Here is a 17,929-nt window from a genome sequence, read left to right on the forward strand (position 1 = left end):
CATCTATCTATCGCTCACTCAATCAATGTATTACCATTTTGCATTATGCAGCATCTACCAATTTCTGTCTCTTCAAATTAGATACAATAATTTTCTTCTTTTATTTATTTATTTATTCCCCCTCCCTTCAGCCTTCCGCTTTAATTGTTCTATTTTATCTTCATCATGGGATAATTATTTTGCAGAGATAAAAATAAGTTCAGCTAAAAATACCAGAAAAATAGATTTTTAGCACCTAATTTGTGATGGAATGGCAAAAGCCTTCTCTTCTCTATGTTGCAGCTGCTCAATAAGCAAAAGACGTGGTCCGAGGGTCTTCCTGGTTGTTATTATTATTATTATTATTTTATTATTATTATTTTATTATTATTATTATTATTATTATTATTATTTCTGTCTTAAATAAGTGCTTGTCTTTTACTTTTTACTTTTTAGACTGTAGCCATAATGGGACACCAGTTTGAACAGTTTGGTTGAACAAATTAGCCCACCCACCCCAGTACTTACTTTTTTAAAGTTGACCTTGGTGGGATTTGAACTCGGAGCACAGCGGTCTCTGATAAATATTGCAAAGTGTTCTATTCAACGCTCTGACAACCACCAGTTCATCACCTAAGTATTAGAACATTGAACCTGGGTCTCTAAGTATTAGAACCTGGGTCTCTTTTGCCGAGCTGCTGAGTTACAGGGACATAAACAAACAAACACCAGTTGGGAAGTGGTGAGTAGGTGTGTGTGGGTGCGGGGCACACAAAGGCGCACACACACACACACATACACACACACACACACACACACACACACACACATATACAAATACGATGGGTTTCCACACAGTTTCCATCTACCATATTCACTCACAAGGCATTGGTCTTCTTGCAGCCCCTTAGACAAGACACTTGCTCGAGGTTCCGCACAGTGGGGCTGAATGCTAAACCACATGGCTGCAAAGTAAGCTTCTTAACTCCTCAGCCTTGCTGGAGCAAAATTGCAGTCGTGGCAAATAGGTACCCATGCTGGTGACATGTAAATGCACTTCAGGTGTCACACAAATGGCACCCGTGCCAGTGGCATGTAAAAGCACCTATTACACTCTCAGAGTGGTTGGCATTAGGAAGGGTATCCAGCCATAGAAAACCATGCCAAATCAGACTGGAGTCTGGTGCAGACTTCTAGTGTGCCAGCCCAGTCAAACCGTCCAACCCATGCCAGCATGGACAATGGACATTAAAGGATGGTGATTATGATAATGAGGCATCTTGTGCATTAAAGGGAAATTGGATTCTTGAAAAAAAAGAAACAAAACTCCTTTAACGTTGAAAAGGTTTCTTCATATTGTGGTAAGAATTTCAGAAATGTAACAATTCTGAATTGCAGGTATGGATATCTGTAATCTCTGACATCAACCTGACGATGTATTGAATTTAGAATGCAGAGGGGAAACAGTGGAATTATATATGCCAGCCATTTATGTTCTGATATTCAGCTGCCATCTCTGGCGCCAATTTGTGATGATTTGACTTTTCTAATTAATCAAAAATCACAAAATGGATTCCGAAGAGGATGAGAGCTGAGAGAAAACAGAGGCAGTGAGAAAGAGAGTGGTTGACTGGAAACCCTCTCATTCCACTCTGTAGCCACAGTACATGACTGGTACATCATCATCATCATCATCATCATCGTTTAACGTCCGCTTTCCATGCTAGCATGGGTTGGACGATTTGACTGAGGACTGGTGAAACCGGATGGCAACACCAGGCTCACAGTAATCATTAATCAATCAATCAATCATTCAGTGTCATAGGGATCGATGGCAAATCCAAACTCAACAGGATTTGAACTTGGCTTTAAAAGAGAAGCACAAATTAATCCTTCAGCATTCGGATAATTTTTTTCTTTCACATTGTTTTTAATTAATCTTGCATTGTCACAGCTTCGTGATTTCATGGATGTGGTTCTTTATTAATTAGAATGACATTGTCGGTTAGATGTGAGAAACCAGATCTAGCTAGTTTGAACATAAAACGGGTAGAATATTTAGGCGTGATATGGCTGGTTTAAATGCTAAAGGGTGTCGTGTTGTGCTGCTAGAAATAGCAGTCAGTCCTCCACTGACTTTTGCCATTCATTCTTCTTATTGACTTTAAAAAAGAAACAAAATAAAAAAAAATAACACAGAAAAACAAAAGGAGAATATTAGATAATGTAGTCATAGTGACACTACATGGAAGAAAAAACGGATTAGTGAGATGGTCATGGTAAGAATGCCTTTGATTGATGTTAGGTTCTCTGGTTCAGGTTTGACCTGTGGCTAAACAGGAATTGCACTCCTACATAATATTTTATACACACACACACACACACACACACACACACACACACACATACATACATACATACATACATAAATAAATGCATACACATATATTATCTCTTAAGCATTAGAAGGCATTTTGATTCAACTCTGCAGCTATAGTAACCTACCTTATTGCTTTCATTTTCAAATCCAATTCACACAGGCAATCGCACACACACACACACACACACACACACACACACACACACACACACAAATATATCTACTTAACCTCCACCACCTCCGCCCCCAACTCACCGCCATCATCATTTGTCTTCTTTTTATGCCTTCCCTCCCCCCTGCCCCCCTCCTCTCCCTTTCTCCTTGTGACTCACTCTGTCACTGATGTTGGGTTTTAACAGCTAGATTTTTATAATACTACAATCAATAATACTGACCTCTGTATTACTGAGCTGCTTTTTATTGGTTTGGGTTTATGGTGTGTATGTGTATATGTGTGTGTGTGTGTATGCGCATGTGTGTGTGTGTGTGCATTTTTTTTTTTGGTTTTATTCCTCCTCCTCCCCCATCTTCCTTTGTCTCTTCATTTGTCTTTCTCATACTCTTACAATTTATGTCTATGTGCATATGTGTGTGTGTATGTGTGATGTATGGATGTAAGAGAAAGGCACACAAAAAAAATCTTCATTCGAAATGTATGTGTGGTGCATAACATAAGATAAGCTTTTCCTTCATAACTTTCATATAATATTTCGAATTATATTCAAACAACAGATATTTCAGTGGAAAAACAGTCTTGGATTGTCGTCTGGCAATAGCCAGAACCAGACCTCTGAGAACTGGAATTATGAGCCTTTAACTTATGATGCATTCTTTTATTCTTTTGCTTTTTTTCAGTCAGTTGACCGTGGCCATGCTGGAGCACTGCTTTTTAGTCGAGTAAATCGACCCCCAGGACTTATTCTTTGTAAGCCTAGTTCTTATTCTATTGGTCTCCTTTGCTGACTTGCTAAGTTACAGGGACGTAAATACACCAACACCGGTTGTCAAATGATAGTGGACACACAGAGACATACACACACACACACACACACACACACACACACAAATATATGCATATATATATATGTATATACAACAGGCTTCTTTCAGTTTCCGTCTACCAAATCCACTCACAAGGCTTTGGTCGGCCCGAGGTTATAGTAGAAAACACGTGCTCAAGTTGCCACGCAGTGGGACTGAACCCGGAACCATGTGGTTGGGAAACAAGCTTCTTACCTCACAGCCATGCCTGCACCTATCAAAGAATATTTTCTACTCTTTTGCATTGAGTTCTGAAATTTGTCACTTCTTGGTGATTCATCATTATTTAAAGTCTGCTTTCTATGCTGGCATGAGTTGGGCAGTTTGACAAGAGCCGGCAAGCCAGAGGACTGCACCCTGCTCCGATTGTCTGTTCTGGTGTGGTTTCTACAGCTGGATGCCCTTCCTAATGCCAACCACTTCTCGGAATATATTTGGTGCGTTTTATGTAGCACCAGCACAGTCACCAAGTAACCTGCAAGACAAGTTACTTGCTGACCCCACTGGTGCTAATGTCACATAGAAAGCACTCATTACATGAGTAAAAGTATAAATGCATGTATTATTATAAATATGTGAATACACTTGTGTGTTTGGATGCATATCAGCAGCATCATTTCATGTCCATCTATTTTGCAGGCATGGGTTGATTGGTTTGACAAGACCCATGGACCCAAGAACTGCATAGTGCTCTAGTATTTGTTTGGCATGGTTTCTACAGCTGGGTACCCTTACTATATGTAGCTGTCAAAGAATCCATGAGTCTGAAAATAACAGGTACTTTGTGTATTTGTCAATAGTGTGGACACCTTAATATTTATACAAGTCAGGGCAGCAAACTGACAGAAACGTTAGCACACCGGGCAAAATGCTTAGCAGTATTTTGTCTGTCTTTACGTTCTGAGTTCAAATTCCGCCAAGGTTTACTTTGCTTTTCATCCTTTCGGAGTTGATAAATAAAGTACCAGTTGTGTACTGGGGTTGATCTAATTGACTGGTCCCCCTCCCCCAAAAATATTTCGGGCCTTGTGCCTAGAATAGAAAAGAATATTTGTCCAAGCCAGTATTTATAGATTTATTTCAGATGATTTTATGAATCAGTTTGGCACTTAAAAGTTAGGGGGAACCTAATTCCAACACTCATCAGGAGGGCTCACAAGAAGTGTGTGTGTGTGTGTGTGTTACCTTTTACCTTCTTCAGTCATTGGACTGTCACCATGCTGGAGCACCCCTTTGGAGGGTTTTAGTCTAATGAATCAACTCCGGTGCTTATTTTCATTTTTAGAGCCTGATAATTATTTCTTTTATCTCTTTTGCTGAAACACTAAGTTAGAGGGATGTCAACAAACCAATATCGGTTGTCAAATAGTCGTGGGGAACAAACACAAATACGTGTGCATGTGTGTTGTTTGTGCATGTATTCTTCCTATGAGCCTTTTCTGACAGGTGTCAGGACTGGGCTTTTCACTAACCCCCCCCCCCCCCCATGTGCGAAACCGATTGGTAAATCAACTGAAATAGATATCTTATACTGTATTGTGTAAATTTTAATGTGTGTGTGTGTGTGAATTTGTGTAGCTATATACGAGTGTGTCTAAATAAGTAGGTATATGGAGTGTGTATGGTTGCAAATACAAACATATGTCTGTGCTTTTGTGTGTGTGTATATATATATATATATATATATATATATATATATATATATATATATATATATAATGTATGTATGTGTGTATGTATGCATTTGTATTTATATAAACCTGTATGGCATATAAATATGTGCACATATGGATACATACGTTACCTGTACATTATGTAAATATATGTACATATATCTATATTCCTTTGTGTGTGTGTAAATATGCCTGTGGGTAATGGTAGGTGTGGGTGTGGGTGTGTGTGTGTGTGAGAGAGCTTTTTGTGAACAGTAGTAATGTTGCCATCATCAACCTAAGTAAAATGTAATCAATGTAAACTGGCCAGAAGGAGGGAAAGTGAAATGGAAATAAGACTGATACACAAGACAATTCTTACTGTTCAATCTTTTGTCTGATATCCACTGATATATCTATTTCAATATGAATAAAAGGTGAGCTGGAATCTAAATTCTTGGGGGGGGGGGGTCCCCATTTTATTCCTTCAGATCTTCATTACAACATAACCTTTTCGTTTTTTTGTTCTTCCCTTTCTTTCTATTTTTTTTTGTACTTTTCCTTGTTTATTTTTATTAATTTTTTTTTTTTTTTGTCTTTTCAAACCATTCCAGGATCTTTCATGTTAAAAGTTTCTTTTGTATTTGTTTATAATGTTAGCAGTAACTTTGTTGTGATGATGGTGGTGGTGGTGGTGGCAGCAAGATATGAGCAGAGTTATTCAGGAATGATGAAGGCACCGGACTAAATGCTTTTACTGGTGATGGTGCCGCATGAAACACACTAGTGCTGGTGCCACATCAAAAGCACTAGTGCTGGTACTACGTAAAAAACACTGGTGATGGTGCCGCATACTAAGTACTGGTGATGGTGTCATGTAAATACACTTTGTAAAGTGGTTGGCATTAGGAAAGGCATCCAGTTGTAAAAACCATGCTAGAACAATGGAGCTTGGTGCGACCCCCCCCCCCCCCACCACCACCACCACCACCAGCCTTAGCAACAATCCAACCCATGCCAGCATGGAAAACAATTGTTAAATGATTTTCATAATCATGATCATTATTATTTCAATTGATGTATTTGACTAATGTCCCGCCTCCTCAGTATGTCGAGCACACTTGTGCCTAAATTAGAATGAGTTATCACAATATTTTTGATGTCCCTTTTGTTTGTTCTGAGTTTCAAGTCCCATTGGTATCCTATTTATTTTGCATTCCTCTAGGATCAAAAAGAATAAGTACCAATAGTGTATTACAGTTAATTCCATTGACCATACCCCATTGTTACGTTATTTGTAACTTGTTTCAAAGTTAGAAATTATTATTATTACTATTATTATTATTGAGTGAGAGAGCAGTGCATGCCATCAAAGTGACACTGGGGTAGAATATATGAAGCCCAGTATACCCATCATGACTACCCGTCTGATAAAGGTACACCAGGCACATGCATCACAACCATATGTGCGTGAAATGGTGATCCACGCCGTATTGTTGTTGTTGTTGGTGGTGGTGGCGGCACTATTGTATGTTATTTTAGTTGGCAGGCATACTGTCTTGAGGTTTGGTGACAACAGGTCTCCTCAAAGCTCTAGAATCTGTCTTAAGAACCTTACAGAATAGAGGATTGCACTTTTAACAATGCAAATCTCAAATCCAATACCTTTCACTTTCTTACATAACATTTTGGGTGTTGTTCTAAGTGAGCCAGTTATTACAAGAATAATTGTCATCCTAATCTTGCACAATCTCTTCATCTCTCTGGCTAATTCCTGATATTTCTCTCTTCCCAACCCCTCAACTTCTTTGGTATATACTCTATCGGCCATGCAGCCAAGAAGTTTGCTTTCCAACCATGTGGTGAGAGAGATGCCATTAACAATAACTGAGGGTATGGTTGTGTGGTTAAGAAGCACACTTTGCAACTATGTGGTCTTGTTTTCAAATCCCACTGGATGCCACCTTGGCTAAGTTTCTTCTTCAATAGCCTCAGGCTGCTCAAAGATTTCTGAATGGATTTTGCAGATGGAAACTAAAGAAGCCTGTTGTATGTATGCATTCATGTGTGTGTGTGTGTGTGTAGACCTTTTTCTAGACATTCTGCAATGGTTGTAAATGGGCACCATTATCATAAAAGCGAGGCTGTTTGCAGTCTTCCATGAAAAACGCCTGACCATCCTGTCATTTGTTTCCTTTCAAATATGTCCTTCACTTTATAAAAGTTGGTAGCTTATGATTCAAAGGACATTTAGTCCTCATATTGATTTCTTAGCAATTGGTTGTTGTTTAACCCTAGGTTAACCTTCACAGGTCAAAAGCATTCCACCATTACCATTATGAGGATAGTCTTGTATTTTTCAATAAATCTAGAACTACATATCCTTTGTTATTTCATTTAGTGAGATTTGATTTGAGAGAGATCTGGTTGCTATATCTGGCTGGTTAAGCTAGAAATAGCAGCCAAACAGACTTCTCAGTGGTTTGTGATAAACCCTGCTGAAAATATAGGGTGGCTTCTTAGAAAACTAATTCTGCCTATGAATTTGTAGTTTCAATTCTTAATCTGAACTGATGTACATCCCTTCCAATTCACTTTATGACACTATAATCATACTGAGAAAGGCATGCCCATCACAGCAGCATAATCCTCCATATTTCGCCTTGTTTTCATCCTTGAAAACTCTCAGATTTCCTGACTGTGTTAAAAACAATTTACGGTTAGTATTTTCTGTGGAATGTGAGCATCTCAACCAGATTCCAGAGTTCAACTATGGTGAGTCAACCAAAGAACCTTCCATGCTGCCTGCACAATAGGAAATAATGGAATATATAGCTTCCATGTCTTTTTTTTTTCTTTACACTGTTTGATTGATTGCAAAAAACAGCAGTCAAAAAAAAAAAAGAAAAGAAAGAGAGAGAGAAAGATAGAAAAAAACCATCACAAAACCCTGCTATATATTATTCCATTTGTCATCTCAATAGTAGCTACTTCAGCAATTACATGGAGATATCTTCAGCTAAAAATCTGATATTATTTCTTACAGAGACAGGCAGACGTTTCCAGATTTATAAGGAAGTAATATGAAGGTTATGTGATGTTCATGCCTTTCCTGTGACCACTAAAACAATGTTAAGTGAAAGGATGAACAGGGTTTATTTATCAATGTTACTATGATAATTAATGATAATATTAATGATGCTTTCAAATTTTGGGAGAGGGAATAATCCGATTACATCAACCCCAGTGCTCAACTGGTGCCTATTTCATCAACACCGAAAAGATGAAAGTAAAGCCAACCTTGGTGGAATTTGAACTCACAATGAGAAAACAAGTGAAAAGGTTACTAGGCATTTTGCTTCGCATACTAACATTTCCACCAGCGTGCTGTCATAATAATAATAATAATAATAATAATCCTCCTTTTTACTATAGGCACAAGACCTGAAATTTTATTTTTGGTGGGGGTGGGTGGGGCTAGTTGATTACATTGACACCTGTGCACATAACTGGTAATTATTTCATCGACCCCAAAATGAGGAAAGGTGAAGACGCATGAAATGCTACTAAGCATTTTGCTTGGTGCGGTAACAATTCTGCCAGCTCACCGCCTTAATAATAAATAATAAATGCCCGGATGCAGTACCAGACAGTGGCTCTCATGGCTTTTGATCTTAAATGATTGGAAGTGTTATCATGTACGTTGTTTTGTCTTGGTCTAAAAGATGGGCTACAGCAAATATTCTGCTCAATACCACAGATTTGCTTGTCAGTTGTTTGACTTTAACCAGTTGAGCATGTCCCTTGGTGGCTGACGATATGTGCATCTCTGATCACAAGCAGAAGTAGTGGGGGAGCATCATTGCCATGCGTTGAGAGGAATTCTTTGGTGGTTTGAATAATTCACCTCTGGAAACATGGCTATTTTTTTTGCTCAACATCCTTAAACAAACCTCATTCAGGGACCTTTTGAGTGGGATGGGCTACTCGACCTGACGAAAATTCTAACTGGGCCCCACTTGCGAGGTCATGTGCTGTTTACCTTGATGTGAAATCACCATGTCACACGCATATAATAAGCTCTATGGTCGATTTGTTTGACTAAACCCTTCAAGGCAGTGCCCCAGCATGGTCGCAGCCCAATCACTGAAACAAGTAAATGATAAAAGAATAAAAGACATTTAGGGGGAAAAAGAAATGAGAAGAAAATAGTTTTACCTATGATTACTTATAATTAGTTTGGTTTTAATTAAATTTTAAAAATTTTCAGAAACTACATCATTGAACTTATTACAAAGTTTTAATTATTTTGAAGATGAATTTAGCAGAAATAGAATTAAAAAAAAAAAAGACATTAAATAAAATAATAGTGTATATTATTTTACATTGTGATCATTCATATTCATTTTAATTCTTCCTATCTTTTCTTTTCATGAATTTCTCATTTCTCTCATATGTCTGCATTTATTAAACAATGTGTATCTCTTGAAATAATCGATGTATCGGATGTCACCTGATCTCTAACATACATATTTGATATATTTTTAACATTATTTCCAGGGAGTTTTATTTCATATTTCTTCTTCTCTTTTTCTTCATTATACTGGAATAAATTGTAATCTGACCAGTTGTGGAAATATAGAAAAGATATACAAATTCCATATACAATAAGAGAATGTGTGAGTGTATAAAGGTTTATGTGTTGGTTAGGTGTGTTGAAATATGCATCTGATTATGTGTATTGTGTCTGTGGATGGTCCTTTTGAAACATCACATATTTCCTCAGTCTTCTACAGCAGTAACTATTGTGCTGCCAGCTCTTTTCCTACCACTTTCACTTTTTATCTTATACATACATATATATATATAAGATATATGTATACACGCACACACACACACACTTCCTGGTCTATGCACACACATATACACACACATATATATATATTATCCAGCTTTGTCTTTTTCACTGCTCCTTTCAAGATGCTCAGAATTGTAGCACATAGAATCGTGCTGTTCTTAGCTGATTAATATGAATAAATTTATTTGTACATGTATGCAAGTGTGTGTGTGTGTTTCAAGTTGTGGAATCAATGTAAATTCTCTAAGTAGTAAACTCTTAAATATCTCTATTTAGAATATGAATTCCCCTTTGTTAATATTAACCATATTCTTTATTCTATGTACATACTAGTATGTATGTGTATATACATGCCTATATCTATATGCAAACATGTTAGTGTATGTGTGTATGATATAACATATAGATATGTATGTGTGTGTATGTATATATACATACATACATGCACTCACGAATACATAATTTGAAACGTCAAATGCAGTGGTTGTTTTGATAAATTTTATAATTTTAGTTCTCCATTTGTTTCTGCAAATTATGTTTTAATTTGAATAAGTAAGTTAATTGCTATGCTTTGCATTCGTAGCTTGCTGGACACTTTTCTCACAGCATCTCATCATACTTTCCGATTTTTCTCCTTTTTACCGAACAGCTTCCAAATTCATGCGATTGTATTTAATTATTTAATTCGGTATATTTAATTAATTAATTGGATTTACTCAGAAAAGCAAAAAAAAAAAAAAAAAGAAGAAAGAAATGGAAATTACTGGAAATTAAAAAGAAAATATTTTTCTTAAATAATAAACTGTACTTATCAATTATGCCATGGTAGTGAAATAAAATCCACCCTACCCCCATAGAACGCTGGTCAGTTTCAGGTAGCTCCCACTGCTGCCTTTGACACTTCTGAGAAGGATTGAATGCTTGTTTGTTATAAGACCTCAATAGAACACTTGTGAATTTTACAATGCTGCCACTTAAGGTTTTCTAGCAGCTTGAGAATCCTTTACATGGTATTAATAATAATAATAATTTCAAATTTTGGCACAAGGCCAGAAATTTGGGGGGGAAGAAGATAAATTAATTACATTGACTCCCAGGGCTCAACTGGTACTTATTTTATTGGCCCTGGAAAGACAAAAGGCAAAGCCAACATCAGCAGAGTTTGAACTCAGAACATGAAGATAGAGGGAATTATGCAAAGCATTTTACCTGGTACACCATCTCACTGCCTTAATAATAATAATAATAATAATAATAATAATAATAATAATAATAATAGTAATAATAATCCTTTCTTCTAAAGGCACAACGCCTGAAATTTTGTGGGGAGGCGACTAGTTAGGGGAGGTGGGGATGTGTCAGTTACATTGACCCCAGTGTTTCACTGGTACTTAATTTATCAACACCAAAGGGATGAAAGCCTAAGTCAACCTTGGCAGAATTTGAACTCAGAATGTAGCGACAGGTGAAATATCACTAAGCATTTGATCCAGCACACTAACGATTCTGCCAGCTCGCTGCCTTAATAACAATGATGATGAACTTACCTTATACTTTCCTGATTGTTCTGGTCATGCCAAGGGGACAAACCTTTTCTAACAGTTCTACTGGGCACTCTATTCCAATTTCCTTGATATTCCTCTTGATGCCATTTTATTATCATTGGTGGCGAGCTAGCAGAATCGTTAACACACTGGATGAGATCCTTAGCGGTATTTCACCGTCGCTACATTTCAAGTTCAAATTCCACCAAGGTCGGCTTTACCTTTCATCCTTTCAGGGTCGATAAAATAAGTACCAGTGAAACACTGGGGTCAATGTAATTGACACGTCCCCACCTCCCCTAAGCTGCCCTTGGGGCAAAAAGTTTGAAATTATTATTATTATCAAGGTAGCAAACTAGCAGAATTATTAGCATGCTTGACAAAAGGCTTAGTGGCATTTCATCCGTTTTTATGTTCTGGGTCCAAATTCGACTGAGGTCAACTTCGCCTTTCATCCTTTCTGTATCAATAAAATAAGTACCAGTGAAACACTGGGGTCAATGTAATTGACACATCCCCACCTCCCCTAAGCTGCCCTTGGGGCAAAAGTTTGAAATTATTATTATTATCAAGGTAGCAAACTAGCAGAATTATTAGTATGCTTGACAAAAGGCTTAGCGGCATTTCATCCGTTTTTATGTTCTGGGTCCAAATTCGACTGAGGTCAACTTCGCCTTTCATCCTTTCTGCGTCAATAAAATAAGTACCAGTTGAACACTGGGATCGATGTAACTGACTTAACTCCCTCCCCCGAACTTGCTGGCCTTGTGCCAAAATTTGAAACCATTTTTATCATTATTATCAAATTGCTATTATTCCCAATTTTTAATATTTCGTTTTCTTTCTCTTTCAGAAACTTATAATCCATGATGGATCCTAGTGACCATCCCTCCCCAAGTCACAATTTCTTTGATCCTGCCAGTATTTTAAGTAAGTTCTCTTTATATATACATTTATAATTAATTAATTACATGTGTGCATATTTTATTTATAAATATATATATATATTTTATAATTTTTATGTAAACTTCTGGTTTCAATGGTCTTATTTTCTTAGAATGAATCGGGTTTCAGTTTAGTGGGAAATGTGTTTTTATATAAAATTTTCCTCATAGAATTTAGAGTATATCATTACAGTTCAAAAGTGGTTTAAATTGGTTTGTCATGTGAAAGAGGAAAAACTTAATGCTTTAAACAGTGTCCTTCATCAATGTTGTTGTTGTTGTTGTTGTTGTTGGTGGTGGTGGTGGTGGTGGTGTAATTAGCAACAATGGTAATTAGTCCCATTTCAGTCTTGATCAAGTGGACCTATGATCAAAAGCATTCCAACTTTGACCATCCCATCTCTTTCCTACGTGTAGCAAACTCAAAATCAGGGCTGGTTTTTACCCAATGTTTCCTTTCCCAAGGCAGTAACATGTGATTGAAGGGTATTTAGCTGCTATTTCCAGCAGGTCAGAAAACATGGAGCAGTAGTCATGGTCAAACTGCAGCCTGCATGACTTTCTGAATGGTACACCTTTGTTAGAAGTTACCTTGAATTGTTTTAGCAGTGCATCACACCTAACGATGAGCTGTGTCTTATGTGGCCCACTTCTCACAAAAGGTTGCTCATGTGTAAGGCAGAGGATCCCTCATTCATTTATCAAAGTACATTATTTTCTCATAAAGCCCCCTCCTCCCATCTTCTTGTAATATCTTTATATTCCTACCTAGAATTAATATAATAAGACTGCTTAAGGTGACAAGTGTGGAGGCGCAATGGCCCAGTGGTTAGGGCAGCGGACTCGCAGTCAGAGGATCGTGGTTTCGATTCCCAGACCGGGCGTTGTGAGTGTTTATTGAGCAAAAACACCTAAAGCTCCACGAGGCTCTGGCACGGGGTGGGGGCGACCCCTATTGTACTCTTTCGCCCCCAACTTTCTCTCACTCTTTCTTGAGTAACGCTGTGATGGACTGGCGTCTTATCTGGCTGGGGGGAACACATACGCCATAGAAACCGGGAAACTGGGCCCATGATCCTGGCTAGGCTTTGAAAGGGCGCATAAATGAATAATAAGGGGACAAGCTGATGTAACCATTATCATGCCAGGTGATTTATTTTTGCCCACTGAGTGGACTGGAACGATGTGAAATGAAGTGTTTTGCTCAAGAACACAACTCAGTCCAGGAATGGAAACCGTAATCTCATAATCATGAGTGCAACACCCTAACCATTAACCCACATTACTCCATACACACACACACACACAATCATTCATGGTGTGGTGGTGGTGGTGGAAGAATATACGCAGACAGTCGAGTAAGAATCTTAGTGCAAAGCACAATAACATTCAAAAATATGTTGTTAGTTTGTGACATCAAACTCTGATTTGTTTCTCTTTCACTTTCTCTTTCATATCTGTCTCTCCAACTCTCCCTTCCTCTTACACACTATCTTTCTCACTTATCTCTCCCAGACAACGTGCGTACGTGTGTGTGTGTGTGTAGATATATATTTGTCATGTGCCTGCTCAGCTGAATATTGATTAGTTATTGCTTATTCAAAACAACAATCTTTTTTTTTTTTTTTTTTTGAAGTTTTTGCACATTGAAACAGTTATAAACATTGGCGACAGAAAGGTTTACCAAAAATAATATTCTAATGTTCAAGTGTGTGTATATATATATATATATATATATATATATATATACATGTATTCTTTTATTTATTTCAGTCATTTGACTGCGGTCAAGCACTGCATTTTATCAAACAAAATCAACCCCACGACTTATTCTTTGTAAACCTAGTACTTATTCTATTGGATCCTTTTGCCAAACCGCTAAGTTATGGGGACATAAACATACCAATATCTGTTGTTAAGCGACAGTGGGTTATAAACACACACATACATACATACATACATACATACATACATACATATATATATATATATACAATGGGCTTCTCTCAGCTTCCATCTACCAAATCCACTCACAAGACTTTGGTCAGCCCAAGGCTACATCAGCTTAAAAAAAAGGAAGTACAGGGGTTGATTCATTCGACTAAAAATTCTTCAAGATTTTTTTCCCCCCCTCTGAAGAAGTAAATTGCCTGAAATGACAAAATTTATATCTCCACTGTTGCATATAAATTTATCCAGATTAATTTACTGCCACTTTTGAAGCAACTAAGTCAATAATTCTGAAGAAATTTGACATTTAGTTAGACTGCATGAGACACAATTTCAAACCTAACGTGTATAGCATTTGTAAAAATGGTGACTTTTCACATTAAAAACCTTGAAAATTACCTCTTCTAACAAGTGTAGAATCTGCATTTGTGAAATAGTAAAATATTTAAGCATGTTTGGCTGCAACAAAATGGAAAATTCTCAAAGAGATCTGACAGTTTCTGAGTTGATTCCAACTCACAAAGTGTCAAATATCTTGAAAATCATTAATTTTGTTTTATCCAAACATGCTTAGATATTTCACTCATACAGGTTATTATGTTTATCCATCTCAGAAGGATAAAAAGCAAAGTTGAACTCAACCTTCAACTGGATTTGAACTCATTCTACAAATTCTGCCATTTCACTGATTTTGTGTGTATGTATGTGTGTGTGTGTGTGTGTGTGTGTGATACAAGTGAAGTTGATTTGTTTCCTGTCTTCCATGAAAAACATGTCTGGTCATGGAGAGATATTACCCTGCCTAGAGACAGTAAAGACTGGTGACGAGAAGAGCATCCTGCCATAGAAAAGGTGCTTCAGCAGATTTTGTCTAACCCATGGAAGCATGGAACAGTGGATGTTAAATGACAATGATGATGATGTTGATGGTTATAATTTGTTATGTGATGTTTTTTGCTCTATGGAGAAAATATTAAATTGTGATGTTTATATTCTTTTTCCTCTAACTCTACTAATGACACAAAGTTGTTCCATTCAAAAAAATTAAACCTTAAACCTTTAGCATTTAAACTGGCCATATCCAGCCCTAATATTGTACATTTCAAACCAGCCAGATCGCACTTCTCACACCTACCCTACAATGTCATTCTAAAAATAAACAATCACATTACCAAAACCACATTGGGTGTTCCAACCCTGAGCCATAGCATCTTCCCATTGATCAGTCTGCAGACATGACCAAATCACTGCTCATATCTCCTCTTCACTACCAGCTTAACCTCTCTCTCTCTCTCTGTCTCTCTCTTGCTCTGTAAACAGCAAGAGGCTCTTCCTGCCGCCTCTCCTATCATGCACACAGCCAGCCTTTGTTCTATCACATTATGACTCTAAATAAGAACAAATCTCAAATATTTTCAGTCCCACATTCTTGTAACATTCTAACATGCCCATGTTTGTTTGTTTTTCTTTTTTTTTCTATGTATTATTATTTTTTTTTTTTTTCTCTCCAAAATCTGATCCCTTTCTGTCATCCCCAATCCACTATCAACCATTTTGAATCAATATGCTGAGCCATTTTTACCATTCTTTACTGTTGTACAAAAAAAACCTATTTTCTTCCAGTGTATGTTTTTATTTACTTATTTTTTTATTTTTTTAATCTTCTATCTCCTCAATCTTTCACAGCTCCTGTTAATCCCCTATATTCCATTTAATGTGATACTAACACTAGAAAGGTTCTGATTAAAGTTCTCTGTGTATGTGTGTGTGTGTGTGTGCATACATGCATACCTGTGTATATATGTGTGTGTTTAGGTATATTTTCCCACTTTTTATCTCGATTCATCTCTCAACATTCTCGTTTAACTTTCTCTTGCATCCTCTGTTTATCTCCTTCTCGTTTCCCCTAATTCCTTCTCTCCCCTCTTTTTGTCTCTCTCTTTCTCCTTTGTTTCACATATCTCTTTTCCCTCCCTACCATTGTCTTTCATTACCAGGTGACTGTGGAGAGGAGGAGGTGGTGGTGGTGGTGAGAGGAAGTAATTTCTCTTCCCACCCCACCCCTACCCTTCCTCTGTCAATCCTTCATGCAAATCCTCTCCTCATTGACACAGACACAAAGGAATTATTCCCTTAATTTACAAACTTCCTTGTTTTCCCCTTCAGTATCTCCTCATTGATTACAACCTGACAAATTGCTAGACCAATGTGAGGGGAAACCTCTACAATGTTGTTTGATCTGCTAGAAATAACAGCTAAATTTCCTTCATATCACAGCACTGTCTCAAAAAGAAAGGGAAAGGAACATCAGATAAACGAGTCCGAGGTACACTATCCCCAAATATTGGTACAGCACCAACTTTTCTGACATTGATGGTCCAGAACTTATAATCAACACTAATTTACAAATAAGAACTTCAAATTTCTGTGGCTGCTAGATTAGTTTACCTTGCACAATATTGTATTAACCCTTTCGTTACCAACCTGGCTGAAACCGCTTCTGGTTCTGTAGTACAAATGTTGTTTTCATAAGTTCTGAATTAAAAATCTTCCACCAAACCTTAGTCACAATTTATGTTCCTAACACTAGCTGAATGATAACGAAGTTATTTTACTAAATTCTTTGTTATATTTAAAATTAATTGAAAGAAACACAGAGCATCTCAAAATAAATACGGTAACGAAATGGTTAATAAACTTGTATCATTTATACTAATGTACAGGTACCTATATTTCATTTAATTAATTCAAGTGAATTTAATAAAGGTTTAATTTCGAGTGTGTTGACCCTGGTTTGGAAGGGTCAGTAATTTTGAAAGATCAGTGTTGTATATCTGTGTGCTTCCTCTTATCAAACAGCTTGGCCACGTCCATAGTATATCATGGTGAAACAGCAGAGTCTAAAAAAGTCTAGCTAACAAATAGTTAATACAAAAAAGTTTGCAAAATACACTAAATTATTTTGCTGTAAGAAAAAAGTAGGCTGTCCAGGTTTCAGTTTCATAAAGCAGGGATGAAAGCCTGGTACACTTTACATTCGATACTTACAGAAAAAAGGGCCTATTTTTCCACGGTCTCTCCTGCAACCTGCCAAATGTAGCACTAGCTCTGCTCATTTTGTGTGTGATTTCCTGGTCCGGTTGTGCATTATTTGGGATGGTGCTGCTTCAGTATTTGTATGGTTTGCATAAGGCTAAGAAGTTAAGCCTAACATTTTGAGCAAGACCCCTTTCTTAGAGAGAGAAGAAATGTCACTCATCTTCTTTGTGACTAAGTCTCCTTCAAGAAGCATTGGATTTTTTCTTATTTTCTTCTTCCTCCTCCTCCTCCTCCTCATCTAACATCCACTTTTCCATGCTTGCATGGGTCAGACAGAATTTATTGAGTAAAATAGGAATCAGAGGGGTCCATAGGCAAAAAATGGTTGAGCACCAATGACGTAGATGTTTAATATAGGCAACCAGAGAAGATTCTCAAGCACTAAGTATTTTCATCTTTAACGGAAATACTTACTCCAGTCATTCATAATAATTGGTTGCAACAAGTGTCATTGAAAACCTACGTCTAGTCTATTCTTAATC

At 37.1% G+C, this 17,929-nt stretch overlaps 1 protein-coding gene across 50 annotated transcripts in view; it reads left to right on the plus strand.

Moving 5' to 3' along the window:
- Positions 1 to 17,929, plus strand: part of LOC106872674 (bromodomain adjacent to zinc finger domain protein 2B) — a 269,963-nt gene that overhangs the window by 111,244 nt on the left and 140,790 nt on the right. For 43 of the 50 annotated variants that reach the window (XM_089364669.1, XM_089364709.1, XM_089364681.1 and 40 more), the window contains one exon: positions 12,308 to 12,384. In XM_089364669.1, coding sequence (XP_089220795.1) covers positions 12,321 to 12,384 — 64 coding nt within the window. In that variant the 5' untranslated portion in view covers positions 12,308 to 12,320. Of the gene's footprint in view, positions 1 to 3,214; positions 3,285 to 12,307; positions 12,385 to 17,929 lie in introns of all 50 variants that reach the window. The other 7 variants (XM_089364670.1, XM_089364684.1, XM_089364672.1 and 4 more) reach the window with 1 other exon arrangement.

The sequence above is a fragment of the Octopus bimaculoides genome, chromosome 16 (assembly GCF_046866305.1).
Source record: "Octopus bimaculoides isolate indiv1 chromosome 16, ASM4686630v1, whole genome shotgun sequence".
In the NCBI taxonomy this organism is placed as follows: domain Eukaryota; kingdom Metazoa; phylum Mollusca; class Cephalopoda; order Octopoda; family Octopodidae; genus Octopus; species Octopus bimaculoides.